Here is a 17013-nt window from a genome sequence, read left to right on the forward strand (position 1 = left end):
CGACCACGCGGACTCCCATCACCTCTGGGAGTTCTCCTGTGCGAGCTTCCTACATATGGAACCAGGGGGTGTGGGGTCTTCTGCGTCTGGCTTCTCTCTTCAGCATTCTTTAGAGATTCATCGACATTACTGAGTGGTCAGCAGCTTATTCCTTTTTATTCCCGGGTCGTATTCCATTGACAAATACACTACGGTGTGTATCCGCCGCTCCCACTTCGGTCCATCGGGGACAAGCGGCACTGCGAACACTCCCGTCCGGTCTCTGGTGGACAAAGGCAATCGTTTCTCTCGAGGAGATACGCAAGCGGGAACTGCGAGGTCACAGGGTAGATACACGCTTTGCTTTCTCCAAAGTGCAACAGCTGCCCAGAGTGGCGGGACTGGCCCGCCGGCGGCGTGGGGGCCCTGATACCTCTCCGTCTGGGCCCCTACGGCAGGCATGTGGCGGGCTCACACCACGGCTTCAATTTCCATTTCTCTGATGACCAGTCCTGATGGGCAACCTTCTCATTTGCTTACTGGCCACTTGTAGGTCTTTTATACATTTTTATCGAGGTAATTCTTGCTATACTTCCCATGCGGGTTCTGTCGGGTTTATGCACCTCACACGCACCCTCCCGGTCTGCGGCCTCCCTTCCACCCTCCCCGGGCATCTTCGGTCGAGCACAAATTTCAAGTGCACTTTGCCATTTTTTTCTTTATGGCTTGTGCCTGCCCACGCCAAGGTCGTGAACATCTTCTCTGACATTTTCTTCTAGAAGCTTTGGACTCTCAGCTCCCACTTTCAGGCCTATGATCCATCTCCAATTAATCTGCGTGTGTGTGAACACAGGGGCAACTCTCACTCTCCGCCCCCAGGCCACCCAGCTGCACCAGCAGCTGTCCTGCCTTCGCCACTTTGCTGTCTTTGTCTAAAGTCTAGTGGCCGTAACATCCGGATCCGCCTCTGGACTCTGGCATTCACTGGTCACGTCTGCCCTCATGCCAATGCCACACCGACTCAAGGACCGCAGCCTTACAGGAAGTCTTAAAATCTGGGAGTGTGAATGCTCCACGTCTGCTCTAGACCGTCGGAGCTGTCCGAAGAGTCTCTGGAATCAGTCAGTGTCAGCGGAAGCCCTGCTGGGATGTGAGTGGGGCGGCATGGGATCAATCAGGACAGCAATCCGAGTCCACTCCGCAAACACGGCACATGCTCCACGCAGACTTTCTCTCGTTTCTCTAATTTCAGCGGGAGGGTCTTCTATGTCGCTCCCCGGACGTATTCCTAGGTATCCCAGCGTTCTTGGTCCTATCGTTCATGACCCGTTTTCACTTTCTGGCTGCTGGTTGCCGGAATACAGAATCACATTTCATTCTGGCTACCAACCCTGTTCCCTACAATTTCATGAAATTCAGATCTCTGCTTCAGTAACATACGTGTGGATTCTTCACGACTTTCCGGGCACAATGGCGTCATCTGTGATTTCTTTCTTCGCCTTCTTCCTTTCCAAACTTCATGAAACTTCATGCCTTATTTCTTGTTCTTGCCTTCTTGCTCGACTGGAAGCACAGTGCTCTGGGGAACGGAGTGGAGAGAGCAGACGTCCCGGACCACACCATCCTGCCCTCGACCTCCAAGCCCACCCAAGTTCCCAAACCTGACGTCACACAACTAATAACGTGTTGTGGGGTGACACTGAGCAGCAGTTAACAGTCTCACGAGGGGAAAACAACGGACAAACATGTGTCTCGGGTCTGCTGGCAAAGCTTCTGCCGCACGGGGTCTCCTGCTGGTGTCAGGGGCTTTGCCTTGGCTGTGACTGTCCTTGGCAGAGCGACGGGACCCAGGAGGACATGCAGAGAAACTGACATTAAATCAGCCACACCTACAGAAATCCAAGTACAACTGTCCTCTACCAACTACCAAGAACTTCACAAAAACAAAGTAGTTGTGGTTAGAAAGTACAAGTGTGACCTAATCACTAAATTATCCCGGCCCTTTCATGTGGACGGGAGACTCGAAACGGTGCGAGTGCTTCCTTCCAGAGGCTCCGTCCCCCGCCATCACAGGAGTTACAGGTGAGTGTGATTCCCGCCCCCCCAAAAAAGATCTGTGCAGTGCTACCCCCCGGAACCTCAGAACGCGACCTTACTTGGAGACAGGGTCTTTACGGAAGTCAAGTTAAAATGAGGTCATTGCTGGCGCCCTACTCCGGTGTGACCAGTGTCCTGGAGCTCGCAAGGGGAAATTCAGACACAAAGACAGACATGCAGAGAGAAAACACCACGAAAACGTGGAGGGAACGTCCAAGATGCCAGCCACCACCAGCTGGGGGAAGAGGCCCGGAACAGACCCCCTCATGGTCTCGGAGGGCACGGACCCTGCCAAGCCCCGACCGCAGACTTCTGGCCTCCAGAATGGGGACACAGGCCTCTACTGCTGAAGCCCCCCAGTCTGTGGTGTATCAGGGAGCCCCTGGAGATACTGGAAGGCTCCCTAATGAGAGCGGTATTTTCCAGTGTAACTTGTAAGGAAGGCCACATATTGCTGGTTATCGTCCAGCTAGTTAAAATCAATGTGAAAACTGGACAGCAACCCCAAGCACGCCAACGACTGGCTACCTGCAGCGCTCGAGAGGCAGGGTGCTGGCCAGCCTGCAACAGGAGGCGGCAGGGAGGAGGTGGGGCCTCCTGGAGACCCCGTCTATCTCCGTCACTGTGGGTCCACCCCGGTGCTGGGGCCATCACGTCGCCCTGCCAGGCTCACCAGGGCACGTGCCTGTGCGCGGACCCCCCGGGGCCTTACCTTGCCTCTCCCCAGGGTGCCCCAGCTGCGTGGGCAGGTGCCCCAGCAATGGAACGCAGGCGGGGTGGCCCAGGTGACCCGAGCGTGCAGGGAGTAAGCTCAGCTTCAGGCCCTCGGACGCCACTCACACCGGGCCTTACCCTGCAGCACGGAGGTCCTGTCCTTGGAGGCAAGGTTATTTCTACTAGAGTCGCTGGGGTTTAGATACTGATTCTAACAAGTAGCTCATAAATGAACACCTCGGGGGAACCAGGGCTGAGTCTCTGGTAGCAGAATCTAAACCTGGAAAACCGGGAAAAATAGGCAAAACAGATACAGATAAATTTGTTTTTAATAAAGGAGTTAATTTTCTTTCAATCCTATATAAAACAATAGCAATTAAAAACTTCATTTTTGAAAGTAAAATATTTACATATGAACAAGTAACTGTGCAAAATTTACATGAAAAAATGGAAAGACAGGGATTTCCTAAAAGACAAAATAAAAGGTGTAACAGTTTTCAGGTATTGATAAAAATACTGATCAGCATTCGGTTCACACTCGCGCGAAGTAAAGTCTGACGTGAGGATTCACACGGAAAAAGCCAAAGTATTTACAGTCATAAAAGTACTATCAATAGACAATTTAATACAATAACCTCTGAAAATATAAAGAACCAATTAGTATATTTGTAATAAAAAAATAGGTACAAAGAAGGGGCTTTGCTCTGGACATCTGTAAAGTTGGCCCACAGCTTGCTTACAGTCTCTTAGCAAAATAATTATAGTTTACATAGCCATTTTCATGTTATGTGCCAAAAATTATGTACAATTACTGACAAAATACACCAACCATTTTTCAACACTTGATTCACACTGAGAAACAGTCTTTTGATGATTCTTCTCAACTTTGATTTTTATTTCATCTAAGTTTCCACTTTTAGCTAAAAAACACAGTGCAAGTAAAATATATTTATGCTGAAAAGGTTTTCATTTCTTTTAACTTTACAGCTTTACAAACTCTAGCAAATAAAACGCGTCTGTACAGATGCCGAGCACACGTTCGGAAGGAGCCGCCGCGCAGCCTCTCCTGAGCAGAAAGGTGACCACACTCCGGGCGAGCGCGCGGTGAGCTCCGTGCTCCTCGGGGACTCTGGCGAGGGAGGGGACGGGGACATAAATAGTCTAAAAAATCAGTTTGCTTTGCCAACTGACTAATACAAAAATAAAATAAATGAAATGAGGTCATCGCTGTAGACACACACCTACGCAATAAGTTGGGTTGAATAAACCAAAATGCACAAATAATGTAGAAACCGCTACGAGGTGACAGAGGGCAGCTAATTATTTGCTAAACGATTCCATCAGTTTTTATATATGGCTTGTTTGGCAAGAAGGCCACTCAATCAAAGATGAGTTAAGAGTTAATTGTCCGTTCAGAGTGCCCACGGGCCTCTGTGTTCTCTGTTACAGAAACGTGTTTTCTTCCATACTGAAGAGTTGACTTAGAAACAGGAATAAAAAACTGTTCCATTGTAAAGAGGTGGCTGTTTTTTAAACAATATCCCATTTGCTTGTTACAAAAGGCGTAATCTGCAAATATATAAAAACGTCCCAGGCGTCTCCCTCCGCGCTGCCGCGCCCGCCCTGTGCTACTTAAGGAATGCTTTGTAGAGCAGCAGTGAATGGCTTGTCTCACGCTCATTCTCTAAACAAAATATGAGGTCCCTGAGGTTGACCCGCGTGATCCTTTGTCGCGTGAACTGTCTGGGGGTTCCAACACCGGAGCTGCCTGGGACCGCCGAGCCTGGGCCCGAGCCCTGGTGACGAGAAAGGAGAAGACAGCCGAGTTAGTGGTGCGCACAGGTGGGCAGGACCCACAGCGCTGGAAGGAAGGGGCAGAGCCAGGTGCTGGCCCCCAGACTGCATGCCTGGGGCCACTCACACTTCCCTACAGGGGTCTTAAGGAACCCTGATGCTGGAGGAAGCCAGGCTGGGGACAGGCTCCTTCCTGCAGGCCTGCTCCTTGAGCCGAAGTGCTTTACGAGTCCCTAATGGGGAGAGGGTGTGAGCAGAGGGGCACGTGTCCAGGAGGTCAGGCGGGACTGATGTCACACCTGGGCCCAACTGTGTCATCCCCACTTTGCTGACAAAGGCACATTCCCAATGCCACAAAGTCTAAACTCCTGGACTGGGCAGGCTGGTGGTCAGCCGGTTAGCTTGTTGGGGCACAGTACTCTGGCGACCATGGTCATCCGAGGCCAAGAGGGGACTGCCCTGTTCCCCGAGCTGACAGCAGCGCTTCAGCGCAGGGCCTGCACCGCTGGAGGAAAGGCCGAGTTTCTGCGAGTCTCTGACGCCTGCTCACGGACACAGAGTCACCGGGGCCGTTTTCCTGGAGGCATCATGGCCACCCAGCCTCCACGTCCTGTGGTTCCAGCACTGTGTCTCCATCCGATGCTCCGGGGCCTCAAACCACACAACTCCCAATTAGCGCTCGTTTTTCCATTCGGAATGGAAACTAAGTCTGTATTCTGATGGTTAAAGTCACTCAGGTATGTTTCAGGTGCAAACATGACAAGGATATTTTTACAGCTTGTTCTCAAGCTTAAGGAGGTGGGAGGAAAGAATTCCCCGACAGCGGAAGAGCCCTGCCCAGACCAGGCCACAGTTCTGGGAGCCGGCCAGCAGGTGGCAGGCGAGGACCACAGCACCCAGCACACCGCGCTCTGGGCACCTGGTCCATCGCCACCTGAGTCCCCTTCCACCAGGCTGGGGCACGGCTGCTCGTGTCCTTGTGCGCACGCACCTTCAACCTCAATTACACTACTTCACACCCCCTTCAGACACCCTTACCCGCCAAGATCCCTCCTCCAGGCTAGTCCCTGTGGTGGCTACTTTTCCCTGTTTCGAAGAACGATTCAGGTTTTCTCGGCGTTTCCCTGAGTCTAGGCAACAGCCCTAAAGCGTTTCGTGCAAGACACAAAGAGCGCCCCTGCAAAGGCGTGTGATGAAAACAAAGTCTGCAGGAACAGGAGGAACGCAAGCATGGCGGCCATCCGGGCCCGCTACTCTGGACCCCGCACACCACAGGGAGAGCCCAGCAGGCCCAAGCAGAGGCCAGTTTCTAGGAAGAAAGCTGCCCGCCGACAGCAGCCTTCCCTCCCCCCCTCCCCTGCAGACACCACTCCTGACCTCGAGGTTCACGGGGACAGGTGAGGCCACGCGGAGAGCAAAGGCCCTACCTTACACGACGGACTGAAATACCTCTGCAACACTCGTGACCCATTCTGGACCACATGTGATGTTCCTACTTTCCAAATAGCTCAACAGCCCAAACGGGTGGAACAAGGGCGAGGTACCCGCTTCAGGTGCCAATTAACAGGTGCTAAATGTCAGAAACCGAGATGAATAATGCTTTAGTGCAATATATTTTAGAAATCAAAACTGGTGTCAAAGCATTCTGATGGGCACGTGTCAGCACAGCCCAGGACGGCTGGCCGCGCACTTCCCGCAGGCCCAGGCAGCGCGCACGCTCTAAAGGTCAGTGAGAAACTGTAACTTCTCGTGGTTCTAGGGACTTTTACAAAAAGCCTATGTTCAAAGATATCCTACTTGATAGTCAAAGTACTTCTAATTACATGGGATAACACTGTTTCTTCCATTTCACACCAAAATGGAAGGACACGTCTTCACCGTCTTCCCTCCAGGGTCGTGGGGCCAGCCAGGCAGGGCGGGCAGGGCGGGCAGAGCCTGAGGGAGGGGCCCTGAGCCACCCGCCTCCCCTGCGGACGGAGAGTAACAGAAAACTCTGCCAGGCAAGGGCCAATGCCGGGCCTGGGACGCAGTGGTGCGCAGGACCAACTTCAACATTCACACCCCATCAAGGGCTGTTTAGTTTGCTTTGTTTTTGCAGGCCCTGGGGCTAGAAACAAAAAAAAACGACCTTGGCCGCAGCACGTAGGCTCCGGTGCTTCCTCCTCGGCAAGTGGAGCCTCCCTGTCACAGGACCACTGGAAAGACTGACAAAAGGAAGCTACTTCTTTTGAAGGCAACCTTTCCATGGTCAAAATGCCACAATCAATCTGACAGCCAACAAACACTTGATGCAAAACCAAATGGAAAGAAAAAACACCTTCCGTCCACATCCCACCTGGCTTGCAGGGTCAGCCTCACTTGGGAGCCCAGAGCTGTGCAGAGGCGGCGCATGACCCACGGGGGGAGGGGCCCCTGGCACGGCTCTGAGCTTCCCACGACTCCGAGAACAGGCGCCCCCAGCCCTGGGCCCCTCGGGAACTGCCTCAGCGAAATTTCCACCTCGGGGGCTGGCGAGCCCGATTCCCGGCGGCCCGGAAGCACAGCAAGGTGGCTCCCAGGCGAGGTGACTCTCAAGGCTGCTCCCACGCCCCCGGCTGCAGCTGGACAAACGGCTCCTCTGCTCGCCCTCGCGATGGCGCGGCTCCCAATCCCGGTTACACCCATCTCTGCGCCCTCACCGTCCAGAACGCAGATACACCTGCGCAGACGCAGCCGCGGTAAAGATACTCAGGCACTCACCCTAGGAGGATGCACACCACTCACGGGAGGGGGAGACAGCGCGCTGCCATCGAGTCACCCCAGCAGCTCCCCTCTCTCTCCCCAAAAAACTCAGAACAAGAAGGGAAACACCAGTCTCTACAGATATCACGCCATCAGCATAATGTGAAGACGGGGAGCACCCTGCTCCAAAAGGACCCCAAATGAGCAGAACTGGCCCATCCTCAGCAGGGCCCCACTGCACCCACAGAGCAAAGACAGATGAGGGAGGGCGCCTGGGTGGCTCAGTTGGTTAAGCGACTGCCTTCGGCTCAGGTCATGATCCTGGAGTCCCGGGATCGAGTCCCGCGTCGGGCTCCCTGCTCGGCGGGGAGTCTGCTTCTCCCTCTGACCCTCCTCCCTCTCATGCTCTCTGTCTCTCATTCTCTCTCTCAAATAAATAAATAAAATCTTTAAAAAAAAAAAAAAGACAGATGAGGGAGACCGCGAGGGGCCATGGTCCAGCAAAAGCCAGCCCAGAATGGCTGCTGGTCCACCCCAGTCTGAGCGCCCAGAGCACAGACACAGGGACAGGCGTGGGCAGAGTCCTCGGAAAACAGAGCCTCTGACAAGGGCCATCTGAAAACCAGGTGCTGAAAGGGAAGGAAGTAAAGGGACACTTAGGGTCCCACAAGACAGGAACCTCACCATCAAAGGACACATGACCCCCCTACAACCAACACAAACCAAAAACCGGCTACGCTACCCAACATTCCAGCACTGGCAGAAGAGGGCGCCATCAGACCGCGAGTCTTGCGAGACCCCCAACTACCACAAAAATGAACAGGAGGAAGATTAGCAAATCCATAAAGAACCACTGCAAAAAGTCCGAAAATGGAATTCCACACACATCAGAGACCAATTCTGTCTGGAAAAACAAGAACACTGTAAGACCTTTCAACAACAAAAAACGTACTTGAGCATTTGAGGACATGAAAATTGCTCTGAATCAAAACCGGAAATAGTAACAAAGAAGTAGATGAAAAAGCAGAGGGGTGCCTGGGTAGTGCAGTCAGTTGAGCATCCAAATCTTGGTTTCGGCTCACGTTGTGATCTCAGGGCCGCTCCACGCTCAGTGTGGAGTCTGCTTAGGATGCTCTCTCTCCCTCCCCCACTCGTACGCACACTCTCTCTCTCTCTCTAAAACAAATATCTTAAAAACAGAAAGAAATAAGGGTTGACTAAATGCAAGAAAAAAATGAAAAGGAAACAATATGTCAGAAATGAGTAAAGTTAACTACAAGGTGCCAAGGAGGGAAACCGTGAAGAAAGGCGGGCCAGCGAGGGGCACACACAATGACAGGCCCAGGGAAGGCGGGTCGGCAGGCCAGCAAAGGCCAGTACTGCGTTATCAGAGCCTCTGAAGAAGGAAAACAGACAACGGAGCACAAGAGACACTGAAACCAGAATCCAAGAGAACATTCTGGGAAAACAGAGACCAAAATCTGCATTCTATCAACTCTGATGTATCCTCACAAAACTATTACTTTTCAAAGAAACAGATGAGGCCTCCAGGTAAAAAGAGAAAATAAATTACAAAGGTAAGAAAATCGACCTGGCATCAGGCTTTTCAAAACCAACTTACAAAGTGAGGTGACCATGGATGAGCATACACAAAATTACTGAAAGAAAGTGTAAACCAAGGATTTTATATCCAGCCAAACTGTCCTCCCTATCAAAGCCACAAAAGAACCGTTTTCCACATACAAACGTCAGGGGACGCTGCACCAAGGCCTGCCCAGGGGCTCTGCCGCAGGGCAGGCGCCATCCAAGCACGAGGTAGGTGGGGGAACCACGACAATGAGATGGGGATAAGCACTTACACAGAAACGTGTACCTTATACTAATGCGGAGGTGGGGGGGTAAGGTGGAAGGTCGTGTATTGTAACAAGGAAGCGGAGAGCCAGGGAACAGACAATACGGTGTGGACAGGCTCACTGGCGGCTCGGGGGCAGCGACTGGAGCTCAGAACCAACAGGAACCAAGAAGCTGAACAGTTAAGTAAAAACCAAGGGACAGAAGATATTTAATAAGGTTTGCATGCAAAAATAACCACCCAAATATAATTATAAACCTTCCTCAATACAAACAAAAAATTTTAAAGAGCAAAGAATATACACTTTAGAGGAGAATAATCACAGCAAACATAAAAAATACACATAATTATAAAAATATCATGAAAGAGAAAAGACCAAGCATGTTGGTCATTATCAATAAAGGTGAATGGGCTTAATTCATTCATCTATTAAAAGAAAAGCTTCGAACAGTTAGGTACCAGATAACGGTGCACACAGCCCCCCCAACGCCGCAAAGCAAAAACCACAGGAGACACAGGAGATAAAAACAGAAACGCACTAATAACAGAGACTTTAGGTCACCACACTTAGGACAAAACACATCAAATGGACAAAAATAAGCAAGGATTCCGAAAACTGGTCAGCATAATCAGCAAGGTACATGTTATGGATACCAAGCTCTCCACCCTATCATGAGAACGTGCCTGTTCAAGCACATCCATGAAACGGATTACCCATATCCCCCGTCAGCCTGGCAAAATCTAAAACCAGGACCACGCACAGTGCAGGGGAGGCGAGGGGAGGACCCCGCTACCCGGCTGGGGGAACACAGCAGCAGGATCTTCCGGAGGGGAGCCTGGAGCCCGGCGCCTCCTAACAGGACTACCCGTGCACTTCACTTCACCTGCAACGGTACGCCCTCAGCAGTGCCAAGCTGCTCGGGCGCACAGTGACCGGACACCGTGCGGCCTGTGCACGAGGGAGACAAGGCCGACCAGCCGCAGTACGCTCAGTTCTGCTACAGAACAGAATGAGGAGGGTCTTTCTGAAAAGAAATCAATTCCGGAATATATTAGTGAGAACAGCACATGCAAAGGGTGCCTGCACACGGCCCTTCAAGGAAGGTAAGGGGGGATATAAGAAAATGCACGCGGGTGCGCTGAGTGGTGACGGACTGCAGAGGAGGGATGGGAACGGGGGGTGGGGGGGCGAGGATAGCACTCTGTGTCTGCAGGGCTTCCACAGCTCTGATCCCTAGAACCCCGGCAATGCTCCACCCCCTAAATCAAACAATTCAAATCAACCAAGATGTGGGGGAATCCAACACGAAATACAAACAGCAACAAAAGAACCTAAAATGACTAAACTGTACTACAAATTAACGAACCTAAAACGACTAAACTGTACTGCAAATTAACAATTAGAACCATAGCAAGAAAACCCATCTAAGTAACTTTGAAATGCAGAATTTTGACTGGATGTTGTAGGTATAAAAAGAACGGTACAGAAATATTCTAAATAATTAGTATGGCTCTTTCTCACAGGGCTTAGCAACTCTGAAACTTCTTTACCTGTAAATTAGGATCGAACAAGTAAGTACCTGAGGACCACGAAAACCAGGTTTCTCACATAAGCAGCAAGGCACGGCCCGGAGGAGGCCTGTGGCGGCAGAAGAGAACCTGGGGTCCATGTACAAGCCGCTCTTTTCAGTGCAGAGACAGAGGAACAGAAACACAGCAAGCACGGGCGAGCGTGTGTGCGTGTGGCCCTCGAGGGGGCCTGGGGACAGGACACCCAGGAGCACAGCCAACAGAAGGAACCAGCGCTGATTCCACAGTTACAGCAGGAAAACCATAAGCGAAGTCTGGAACATTCTGTAACGTGAGAGAGAAAGAAGTCTTCAAAAAATGAGGGTTCATGAGAGGACATAGGAGCTCGCCGCCGCCGAAGCTGGGGCCACGTGGGCAACCAAATGTGGACAGTGGTGACAGAGGATCCCCCACGGAAGAAGCAAGCACACATGCTCACACAGGTAAGTCACTGAGTGAGCAAGCAGGAGGGGGAAGAGGGCAGAGGGACAGCTCCCTCTACAGCAGAAGGGCAGTTGCCACGCGTGGGGGAGGAAAAAGAAAACCCGCCCCAGGCAGACAGTATGGCCACCGCTACAGAGACAGCGGGACGGGGACGGCATGGGCCCACGGCACCTCCACCTGGCGGATGCCACTTGAGCCAAGTGGTCAAAGTTATCGGACAACGTGACGCACGGGAACCAGATCAGTTTTGCAACATTCTAGCCAAAATTATGGAGGCTGGATTTAATCATGAAGAAACACAGGATGAACCCAAATTAAGGGACTTTGTACCAAATAAGTGACCCACACACTTCACAAGCATCAAGATCAGGAAAGACAGGGAAGAACTGAGGAACCACAGGTCCTGGGTGAGATCCCATGACAGGAAAAGGTCACCCATGGGAAAATGGTGACAATCAAGCATGGAGAAAATATTTACAAAAGAAGTATCTGGTCATGGGCTATCACCCAAACTATGCAAAGAACTCACAAAACTCAACAAGAGTAAACAAACTGAATAAAAATGGGCCCAACACCTGAACGGGCCCCTCGCCACAGAAGACACGCAGACGAGCACCCGAACACACGCTCCTCATCCTGTGTCATCAGCGAAATGCCCATGACAACGGCAGTGAGACGTCTACACGCCCATCAGAAGGACCCAAACCCACAACGCCGACGACACCGAACACGGGCCAGGACATGGGGCAGCAGGGGTTCTCGTGCGTTGCCGGCGGGAAGGCAACATGGCGCAGCCTCTTCGGAAGGCAGTTTGGAAGGCAATGTTTGCAAAACTAAACATACTCTCACCGCACGATTCAGCAATCATGCGCCGTGGTATTTATCTAGAAGAGTTGAAAGCTCACGTCCACACAAAACCTGCACAGCTTTATTCACAGTTGATAAAACTTGGAAGCGACCAAGGCGTCCTTCAGCAGGCGATGGACAAATACACCGTGGTCCATCCAGACGGTGGGAGAGGATCCAGGGCGGACAAGACATGAGCTCTCAAGCCCTGAGAAGACAGGGAGGAAGCCAGACGCATGTCACTCGGTGAAGGAAGCCCATCTGAGAAGGCCACACGTCGTGGGAATCCAACCCTGTGATCTTCCGGAAAAGGCACAAGGACGGAGATGTAAAGAGACCAGTGGTCGTTGGGGTGGCGGGAGGTGGGGTGAGGGCAGTGAGGGTTTCAGGGCAGGGAGACTACTCTGTATGACACTCTAAAGCTGGACGCACGTCACAATGCGTCTGTCCACGCCCGCAGAGCGCACGGCGCCCAGGGTGACCCGAGGGTGAGCCACGGACTTTGGGTGACGACGGCGTGTCCGTGTAGGCTCATCCCTGTGCGACATACACCATTCCGGTGAGTGATGTGGACGACGGGGAGGCCGTGCGTGTGTGGGGGCAGCGGGCACACGGGAAACCTCTGTACTTTCACTCAGTTTTGCTGTGAACCTAAAACTGCTCTAAAACATAAAGTTCATTATAATTTTAAAAAATTAAAATCTGAAAAACAGAATCAGATAAGGTCTTGTTAACAGTCTATCACACGGATGACTCATATTGGTGGAGTGCAGTGAGGGGTACATAGAAGCACTAATATTTCCCTAACTTTTCCGTGGGTCTAAAATTAGTTCAAAATAAACAGTTTTTTAAAAAAGACATATCCCAAAGAAATACTCCTAAACTAAAAAAAAGGAACTAAGGAACTGAGCACCACCTCTGGTGAAGAAAGGCACAAGCATGCCCCTAAAGTCCAAAAACAGGCAAAAGCGACAACGTATGAAAGAACCCCCGGGGACGGTCTTTGGCGACTGCTTCCCTCCACTGTGCTGCGCAGGGTGCCCGCGCTTTCGCCAGCTGCTGCCTCGCGCCGGCTCTCCCTGCGGGCCTGGAAGCACACGCCTTTCCTACTCTGTAGCACACGCTCTGGACACATCTTAACACCGAGTCAAAGTCAGTCAACAGGCTCGTCCTATCTGCCTCCCACCCCTCCTGGCACCAGGACCCCAGCAGCCAAAGCGGCTAGGGAGCTGGTCCCGTGGAGCAGAAGGCCAGACCCACTGGGAATAACGGGAACCCGAGCTCTCCCGAAGGACTCATGAGCAAGGAGAGGGGGAGGCTGGGAAGCAGCCCCGCGTGCAGGCTACCATCAGGGTATTGGCAGGAGCGCAGAGGGCTGTTTCGGACGCAGGAAGGGTGGTAACGCACACGTGCGCACCTGTACTTGCACGAGCGCCCCCGGGCCTGGAAACAGGGAGCCCCGCAGCATCCAGCACACACAGAGCTCAGAGCCCGGCCTCCATACGCCATCCCCCCTCCCCGAAGGGAAACAGGTTCCTGGCGAACCGCTGGAGGGGCGGGGAAGCCCCAGAGGCTCCAGGACGCCACTCAGGCCAGTCAGACCAGGATGCTTCAACAACGAGGGAGACACTTCAAAAGGATATAGAAACCAGCGTGAAGGAGCTTCCACTGCCCATATCTAGAAATAACGAGAGTATTGATTACAACCCACTGAACACAACAGGTGTCCACGGTCCCTGCCACTGTGGTGAGCCGACAAACGGATGGACGGATGGGCGGAGGAGGCAGAGCTCTTCGTACGCAGAAGACAACTGGCAAACGCAGAAGGCACACTGGCACCTCTGACGGTGGCCACGGAGCCTGGCGGGCGTCAGCAGTGGACACGGAGGCTGGAGGAGGGGCAGCATCTACATAATCCTGGAACGTCTCCTTACTCAGTGCCCACAAACGCTGGCGGAACCACGGAGGAGACCCTGGGGAATGTGGCTGAGCCAAGTGAACCCGTGACCACGGTGCAGCCAGCAGGAAGGTCCCCACACGCAGGCCTCCTGATGTGACGGACTCAACAACAGAGTGCCCATCGAGACGGAGGCGTCTCTGCCAGTCACCGGACCCGGCCGGAGGGTCACCTACACACGCAATCCCGTCCTCTTCAGCACTGTCCAGAACGGGGACATTCGGACAGAATCATGTGGCGTGCCAGCCGGACGCCCCACACGTCCCTGCTGGGAGCCGAAGATGCTGCCGGGCCGCGGGCGAGGTGGGAGCAGGTGGGAGGACAGGAGGACTTCCTGCCTGGGAGGCTGTGCGGCATCGTGCCAGACAGCGCCTTACAGCGCCGGCCTTTGGGGGTGCAGGATATCCCACCACAGGAAGACTACATACGGTACATACATGTAGTACACACACTCACACACACGTACACGTGAGACACGTGATGAGGTGCATGGGATGCAACGTTCAGAACCAAGAACCTAAACTAATGGAGCTCTGTGTGCTACTCCTCCAACTTTTCTGCAGGTTGAAACTATTTTCAATTAAATGAAGCTGTATTTTTTAAAGTAAATCACTACATTCTGGGAAGGCAGCAACAGGGGCAGCAGTTTCTTGATCTTCCCAAAGGCCCACGTAAGACTTATGCAACCAGACGGCAAAACCTAAAACGAGCAGACGGTATTTAGAGCAAAGTCAGCGGAGATAAGCCTCAGGCAACCACAAGCCTGAATGGTACCACAAAACTGTGCAGGACAAGCTAGAGAAACATAAACGGGCACCACCAGGCCTGGAAACCCCAGGAGCCAGCAGGTCTTCGGAAAGGCAGGCAGCGGCTGAGGGCCTCACGCAGATAAGACCGTGAGGTGGGATATCGAAGCCGAGCGGGACAGGGGCAGTGGAGACCGAGGGTGGTCTGGGAGCACGGAGGGGAGGGGAGCAGTGCCGTGGGCCTGAGAGACAAGCAGCCACGCCTCCATCACCATACAAAGACCACGTCAGAGGGGCTCTGAGCAGTTCACAGACGACCTCAGACACCTCCTCCTCTTAAAAGTTCAAGAAAACTAAATTCACATGAAAGGAGAACAGGAGAGCACTAAGGCCAAATCCCACACGAGTCAGTACTAGGAAAAAGAAGGTAAGGAGGATGAATGACATCTCAACAGACAACAGAAAACACCATGAATGCGTATTAACAAAACAGACCGAAACTGTAATGTTCTACCGTAAAACAACTTAAAAGATATTAAGAAAATGGTAGCAGTCATGAGAGAACAACATAAGCTGGAATCCGCAGAACTCAGGAGGTGCTAGAGTCAGGAAAAATTAGAAAGGAAACTGAGGAACGACGGCCAAACCACAAGAGCAGAGCCTCGAGCCCGACAGAGGCCCTGAGGCAGGAGTGGCTTGGAGGGAAGCATGAATGCCGACAGCAAAGTCGACACAACGTCCCACAGCTGGGAGCCCCAAAGAGGAAGCCGAGTAAACCCAACAGGAGAGAAGGTGTTCCGGAATAAAAGCACACCTGAAACTGCTGCTGGAGGGACTCAACCCAGAATAACCAATTCCAAGTAAAATTAAAGACTCTTAAAAAAAAAAAAAAGAATCCTTTGGGCAAAAAGAACACATGATATACAAGAAAAATAAAATTAGACCATCATCAGGCTTGAAGAGCAACACTTTATGCCGGGAATAAATATGCAAGGTAACACGGTTACGGTTACGGTTCTCAAGGAAAGAAAATGGAGCCAAGGATTCGAAGGCTATCAACACAGATCTTTAGGTACACAGGACACAAACTGTCATCCACGTGTAAGAACTTGGGGATGTTGTTCCCACAAACCATCCCAAAGACTGTGGCAGAGAATGAGACTCAGAAAACCAAAAGGACCGCACGGACACCACCAGTGCTAAACACACAGTCACTCAAGGAACGAACGCCGAGGGAGGGTGAATGGGACAGAGGCAAAGACGGGACAGCGAGACCACGCACGACTTCAGCCGTGAGTGAAGATCGTGTGCAGGCTATGACAGGCCACGTCACAGCCCAGCCCACCCGAGCAGGAAGTCCTTGCTCCCACCCTGGCACCCAGCCCACCCAGCCGAGACGTCAAAAGGCCTTTCCCTGGGAGGAAAGCTTTCTCCCGAGAATAAGAGCCACCCCGACAAAGCCTAAGACCAAACCTGGACAGGGAAGGCGGAGTGTGCAGGGGATTCCCACTAGGTCCCAGGGGTACCGACACCAAAATGAAAAACAAAGCATCCAAGTCCAGATACCGCCTGCTGAAACAAAAACCAGCACTCTTGAGAAGAAGACAAAGCTGGTCTCTCATCCTGTCCTCCACAATACCCAGCATCGAGCAACAATCACTAGACATGCAAATAAACAGGAACACGAGACCCACCGCTGGGGAGAAAAGCAGGGACCAGAGACTGACGCTGAGGCAGCCCAGACGCTGGCCTCGAAAATGCACTAAATCAGCTTTTATACACAGGCCAAAGGCATGATGGCCCGGGAGATGCGCTCTCAATACGTGAGCAGACAGGGAATCTTAGCAAAGAGTCAGAAACCCTGAGAGAGACTGACTAGACACCCCAGAGGCCCAAACACCAGCAAGTGAGAGCTTCACTGGGTGGGCTTCACTCTGTCAATGACACAACCCCGTGGGGTCTGAAGACTTAAACCAGGAGAGACTGTCCCTGTGAGGACACAGAGAAGAAAGATGAAAGAAAACTGAACAGTGTCAGAGACCCACGGGCAACATCATCAGGTCCAACATACATGTAATTGGAAACCCCACTCGGAAAAAACAGACTGGAGCAGAAAAAAATTTTAAAGAAATAAAGGCCGTAATGTCCCAAATTTGAGGAAAAACACTGACCTACACATCAAAGAACCCCGAGCAGGCTAAATGTCAACAGAACCCAGTCCAAACACAACCCAGACAAACTTCTAGAAATTGAGAAGATAATCTCAAAGCAGCCAGAGAAGGGAGAAGCAGCAG

At 52.1% G+C, this 17013-nt stretch overlaps 1 protein-coding gene across 1 annotated transcript in view; it reads right to left on the bottom strand.

The window, feature by feature from the left end:
* Nucleotides 1-3101: 3101 nt before the first annotated feature.
* The window catches only part of TAF4 (TATA-box binding protein associated factor 4), a 69897-nt gene continuing 55985 nt past the window's right edge, over nucleotides 3102-17013 (bottom strand). The window contains exon 15 of the mRNA XM_078057347.1: nucleotides 3102-4586. Coding sequence (XP_077913473.1) covers nucleotides 4419-4586 — 168 coding nt within the window. The 3' untranslated portion in view covers nucleotides 3102-4418. The remainder of the gene's footprint in view (nucleotides 4587-17013) is intronic.

The sequence above is a fragment of the Halichoerus grypus genome, chromosome 10 (genome assembly GCF_964656455.1).
Source record: "Halichoerus grypus chromosome 10, mHalGry1.hap1.1, whole genome shotgun sequence".
In the NCBI taxonomy this organism is placed as follows: Eukaryota; Metazoa; Chordata; class Mammalia; order Carnivora; family Phocidae; genus Halichoerus; species Halichoerus grypus.